At 40.8% G+C, this 6539-nt stretch overlaps 1 protein-coding gene across 1 annotated transcript in view; it reads right to left on the bottom strand.

Annotated features, from left to right (window-relative positions):
• The window catches only part of rundc3b (RUN domain containing 3b), a 10586-nt gene extending 6654 nt beyond the window's left edge, over positions 1-3932 (bottom strand). Inside the window, exon 1 of the mRNA XM_070551212.1 lies at positions 3696-3932. Coding sequence (XP_070407313.1) covers positions 3696-3790 — 95 coding nt within the window. The 5' untranslated portion in view covers positions 3791-3932. The remainder of the gene's footprint in view (positions 1-3695) is intronic.
• Positions 3933-6539: the final 2607 nt, after the last annotated feature.

Here is a 6539-nt window from a genome sequence, read left to right as displayed (position 1 = left end):
TTTAAGCACACAAAAAAGTTTTATATGGTCTTGTAGCCCAGGCTCTATAGCTTGTTAATTATTAGTTTATTCATAGGACATACGCTGTGATGCTAAACGTTTCTGAGCCCCAACTGAGGAATGCTCTGGCTCAAAAGTGGAAATTTTTTAACTAGTTTTTTTTTCTAATAAACAAATTGTAATTAATTATGATTACTTGTAATAAGCATGTCAAATTCCTGCCCTCAGACATATTATTTTGTGCATTAGCCTTTTAAAGCCACCGATGCTTTTGGATCAGTGGAATAAAATCTCTTTTTCTCACACCAAATATCATTAAAGAGTAACTCTAGCAAGTGTAACCAAGTATTCTAACTAAGACCTGGATTATTAATCTGGCACTGGTCACATTTAACCCAAATCACATAAAACCCTCAGAAAAGACGAATAAATAACACAGCAAATAGATGCATATTCACTTATAAGCAAAAATAAAGAAAAACAGATCAGACCACATCATCAGCAACAAGGATTTGCTTTATCTTGATTAATCTGTGATAAAACCACAACATGCAGCCCACATAGGGAGCCACACACACACACTGACTCTCTGTAATCTGATTACAGCTAAAAACACAGGAAGGAAAGCCAATCAGCTGAGCTGTGATGCATTTCTGGGTTTTTTAATCCTGACGAACTGAGCAGAACTAAACTAACGTCCCATCTGTGACTCCTCCCCGTTGCTTAGCAACAGGATGACGAGGAGCCGACAGCATCCTGTGACGGGGATGATAAATGTTATCAACTTCACAGAAAACTCGTCTCACTGATCAGATTACTCAGACCCGATGTGCAGCACCTCCTGTCGTTTATGACTAAAACTGATCATTTTGTTTTGTGACACAAAAGGCTAAACTCACAGTTTGGAGTTAAATTACTAAACAATGGTCTTGGACCACTAATCTTACATTAATGACAGGCTTTAAAGTACAAGCAGAGCTGTATTTAATATTTTAAAACTACTTTTGTAATTACTAATATACTTAAATACAATGAATTTTAAATGTTAAAAAAGCCAGTATGGTAGATTTACAAGGTCTGAAGCCTTACGTGGCAATTTAAATAATATTTTAAAACTTTTAGTGTCTTTCTCACTTGGTTTTTACTCGTTTCCCTCCTCTGCCTTTGCCGACGGCTCGATGGCTGATGCAGAGGCAGGAGGGTAGGTCAGCCTGAGCTACTCGTTACGTTTGCAGTCACCATCCAGAAACAACGGGGAAAAGAAGTTTCAGCATTTTTATCACCAAAGGTAAGTCAGCTGTTGACATTTCCACCACATGTTGCCATCAAGACAAATGTTAATTCATACAAAGACATCAGAAGGTTTAAGTAAACAGGTTAATAAATCATGTAAAATCTACTGAACACACTTTATTTAATAGTTTGTAGAAGTCTTTGTTGGTGATCACAGCTTCTAGACGCTCAGGAGCGATCTTTAACTCCTGAAGGTTCCTCGGGCCTTTTATGGACTCTGATCTTCAGCTCTCTCCATAGATGCTGTGTGGGATTATGGTCAGGTGATCAGGTGACTGACTGGGTCATTCAAGCAACCAGTTTGTTGTTTCCTTAGCCAACAATACTATGGCGCGGTCTATGGCGCGGTATGGGGGTCAAAATTAAGGCTACTGCCCAGCAGCAGGAGGCTATATAAATTCCGAAGCAAACTACCGATCTGATTAATGATAAGCTGGCGCCAGTAACTGAGAGGCTGGCGCTGCTGACTGAGGAATAGCACCTTTACCGGCGTTACTACTAGATACGCTAGGGACTAGCAGCCCTCGGCTGGTCATTGACTGGTTCAAACACTCCCTCTGCTGTCTATTAGCATGGATAGGCTAGCGTTAGCCTGGACGGGCTGGTGCTAGCATTGGAGAGGCTAGCCATTAGCATGCCTAGGCTGGCCACTAGCTGGATTTCTTACCCCCTCGATGGACCTTTAGCATGGATAGGCTGGCGTTAGCTTCGGAGAGGCTAGCCATTAGCATGCCTAGGCTGGCCACTAGCTGGATTTCCTACCCCCTCGATGGGCCTTTAGCATGGATAGGCTGGCGTTAGCTTCGGAGAGGCCAGCCATTAGCATGTCTCGGAGAGTCACTTACTCTATTAGATGTGTGGGTTTTTTTGTACATATTATATAGTTTTAATAAAGATAACATCACAATTTAAATAAGCATTAACCTGTAATTCAATACAAAGGATTTAAAATCCAAAGATGAAAAGTACTAACTAGTTAGCTCTGGCTTTTTCTATGATATGTGCAAGAAAACCAAACTATATAAAAAAAAACACCATCGACCTGTAATTAAGAGCAAAATGGAGTTAACGCAGCACCTAATCAATGCTAACAGGCTGTCGGCTTTACAGTATGCTTAAAGTTAAAGTGTATAACAACGCGTTCTGTCAAAGGAACAACTGTGATTGTAGGTCATAGTATGTCATCCGTTTAACAAATGTAAAAAAAATGCATCTAGTAGAGTAAGTGACTCTCCGAGACATGCTAATGGCTAGCCTCTCCGATGCTAACGCCAGCCTATCCATGCTAATGGTCCATCGAGGAGGTAGGAAATCCAGCTAGTGGCCAGCCTAGGCATGCTAATGGCTAGCCTCTCCAATGCTAGCACCAGCCCGTCCAGGCTAACGCTAGCCTATCCATGCTAATAGACAGCAGAGGGAGTGTTTGAACCAGTCAATGACCAGCCGAGGGCTGCTAGTCCCTAGCGTATCTAGTAGTAACGCCGGTAAAGGTGCTACTCCTCAGTAAGCAGCGCCAGCCTCTCAGTTACCGGCGCCAGCTTATCATTAATCAGGTCGGTAGTTTGCTTCAGAACTTATATAGCCTCCTGCTGCTGGGCAGTAGGCTTAATTTTGGCCCCCATACCGCGCCATACATGCGCCATACAATACATCCTGTAATAATTCCCCTCCTAGATAGGTGAGCTGGAAAATACCCTGAGTGATAAAAAGGCTGATGTGTCAATCCCCCGCTGTATGTGCACAGTCACATAGAGCATGAAAATGGTGTTGGTTTAGTTTGTTCCTAAAAGGAGACAACAGCCGAGGCAGGTGATGATGCAGACACCTTCATCAGTCTACGATTAGTTTACTCAGGAAACTGCTGGTCTGACATCTGCAGCAGCTAAAATCAGGGCAGAGCCTTTTGCACAACAGGACATACAAGCGTGTGTCATTATTACATTCTCACTCCATAAATGCACCAAGAAAACATTGGGGTGCAACAAGGCCGTGCTTTCCGTTGGTTTTGTGCTCACAACTGTAAATTTAGCTGAGTCTTCTAGAGATGTTAAAATTATTTCAGCACAATGAACGTGGCTGTAAGCGCACAGGACGTTTAAATGAACATAAAAGAAGAAGTTTTCTTTTTTATGTACTCAGGTAAACTGGCTTTATCCTGCAGTAGTGAGAGTGAAGGTAAACAAAACCAAAATGCGATGGCATTGATGTTTAATGAAGTAAAAAGGAGGCTCCTGGTGGGTGTTTGTTTTGAAAATCCAGAATGATGAATTATCTTTAATAGAAGCACATTTAACAGACAGTCGTGTTTACGTCGCACGTGGGCTGGTGTGGAAATTATACATTATAAAATCTGTCGTCATGTCTCCTCCTCATCGCCAAAGAACAACCAGAGTAAATCCCACCTGCACACTGTGAGCAGATTCCTCCTCTCCACCGCGGCGCTCCTGCCCGATCCCCGCTTGTGGCTGAGGTGCTGCCCCACGCTCAGCGACGCCATCCCGGGCTCGACTCTGTGTGCTGACCCGCTCTGCTCCCTCAGCACCAGGGCAGGACCGCGGGGGTCGTCACGGTCCGGAGGAGGCAGAAAAAGATGCTGCTCTAGAGGAGGAGGAGGAGGAGGAGGCAGCGATAAGAGAAGTGATACGGTATGAACTTCCTGTTGGGGCTTTCAAAATAAGAGCTTAAATAAATGAATTCAAATTACAAATGTTTATCTAGTTTTCCTCCCTTTCTTATAATATATAATATAGTATAATATAATATAATATAATATATTATAATATATTATAATATAATATGTTGAGCCTTCTTCTTCGTCTTCGTCTTCGTCTTCCTCCGCTTATCCGGGTCCGGGTCGCGGGGGCAGCATCCCAACTCTGTGTTGAGCCTTGTGAAAAGAAATCATAAGTTTAAAAGGTGAAAAAAAATTAAATATTAACAAAAGAATATTATATAAAAGAAACAAGCAAAAAGTTACCAGCCCACTTCAAGGTTACAAAACTGTTTTTTTTTTATTTAGATATTTTCTCTGTTTTATTTATTTATTTTTATTTTGGGGTTTTTTCAGTGCTTTCCCGAAACTCAGTAATTTCCCCTCTTTTTATTTTATTTTTTTAGAAGAGCACACATGTTTGGCAGCTTGTCTGTGACACAGCACCACCTAGTGGTCCGATAAAGATCTGAGTTGTGTCCTGATGTTGGTGCTGATTCTCAGTAAGCAGGAATTTTATTCCTGCAAATAAATAAATAATGTAATAAAGAATACATAATACTTCTTTTTTAATTTATTCTGTTGCTTTTCCCAATCCCATTTTTTAGCTCTTATGTGTACACAGAGTAGTAAAAGCTTTGTTTTTTACATTTTTGAACTGGCACAGCTTATAATGTTTTTTGTTCTTACAGAGAAATTAAAACGATTAAAACACAGACTTTAAACCAGCTAGAACTGATTTTTAATACCCGCCAAAATTTCACAACATTATTTATCGTGGGACTCCTGCTGGGTCATCTGCCAGCTCCACAGACTGAAGAGTCTTTTAAACACTTACAAATCTTTTCATTCTCAAAGCTTTTCCTTTCCATTATCCCTTTACATACAGTACCGTCACTGTCATTTTAATTAGATTTTAATGTGTTTTTCATTGTGTTTTATTGTGTGTGAGGTGTTTTTAACCTCCATATGTAACACTTGCATTATTGGGTCTTTTTTAAAACACAGAAAAGGTTTCTTTTATTTACCTTGCTGACGGTTTTGTTTACCGGCTGTAAACTTCCTCAGAGCCAAGGAAGTGACGTCACCATCAGCATCAGCTCTGAGGAAGTTTACAGCCGGTAAACAAAACCGTCAGCAAGGTAAATAAAAGAAACCTTTTCTGTGTTTTAAAAAAGAACCAAAAATGCAGTTTGAAACTAAACACAGCAAGAACAATCCAAAGATGTACCACTTGGAGATCTGCTCGACAAATGTAAGGTGCTTTATACATTAAACATATTATTATTGTTGTTGTTGTTGTTATTATTATTATTGTTATTATTAATATTATTATATTCATATAAACTCTAAGCATAACCCACATTTAGCTAGAGGTTTGCATGAACTAAAGGGTGACTGAGCTGCAATAGTGTAAATGTAACTCACAAGCGTGTGAGAAGTGGGGGTACTGCACTGCTGGGGGAGAGTTAGCACAGACTCACTGAAAGCAAAGAGAGAACGTGAGTCGCTCTGTTGGTTGAATGTCTGGATGTTTTCCTGCTGAGGTGAGACCTGCTGGGATTTAACTAAAGGAGTTACAATTCACAAAGGTTTGAGCCTGATTTCCTGTCTAGGAGGGGAATAATTACAGGATGCATTGTTGGCTGATTTAAACATTTTAAGATATTTTTACGTTTGTTATTTTATTTTCTAACTCATCTGAACCATAAACCACATCTCCAGCTTTTTCAGTGGGTCTTGCTCATTTTATCAGGAATTCAATTGAATTACTTGGATTTGTTTGTTCTCCCAGCAAATTTTTGACTTAACTAAATAAAATCAAAGAAAAGTCTCATAAATATGAAGCTTGTTGTCTAAACTGTGACCCGCAGGTCAAACCTGATTAAGTTTATTTTATTAAGAAGGAAGAGTCGCGTTTTTGTCTGAGTATTGCAGTCCCGTTATCTTGTTAGCCTGTTTCACGCGGTTTAAAAGTGCTTTAAACCTGATTCTTTGCACATGAAGATCCAGAGGCGGTTTTACCATTAGGCATAGGTCGGCGGCCGCCTGGGGCCCCCTTGTGTTGGGGGGCCTCCTAGCCCTGACCGCCAGCACCCCTCTGTTAATGCCACAATATTCTTATTACCAACCTGTTGCCGCAGACGGGATTGGACATGCTTCTCATTACTATAATTCCTGACCCGTTCAAGATATCATTAAAATTCCAAAAGCGCTGAAAAGACTAAAAACGGGGCTTTTCCTGCATTTATAACACATTACGGTAGCCACCGGGATTCCCTGTCTTGAGTGCAACGAATCACAACACAGATTCAGAGACGTGCTGAGTTTGTCATCCAAAATGCTCCGTTTTATCACTTTTGAATGGCTGATCAGATCCAGGAAATTCCAACGGTTCCTAAAAGTACATAAAAGCAGCTTTCCAACGATCTATAGCATGAAGCAATCAGAGTTAGGGAAAATATCGCTACGAGGGGAAATCCTGCTGGACAGCCTGATTGAAACGGAGCGCAGCGCCGCGGTGAAAGCGGATAAC

The sequence above is a fragment of the Nothobranchius furzeri genome, chromosome 5 (genome assembly GCF_043380555.1).
Source record: "Nothobranchius furzeri strain GRZ-AD chromosome 5, NfurGRZ-RIMD1, whole genome shotgun sequence".
Lineage (NCBI taxonomy): Eukaryota > Metazoa > Chordata > Actinopteri > Cyprinodontiformes > Nothobranchiidae > Nothobranchius > Nothobranchius furzeri.
This window is presented reverse-complemented; position numbering and strand designations above follow the sequence as displayed.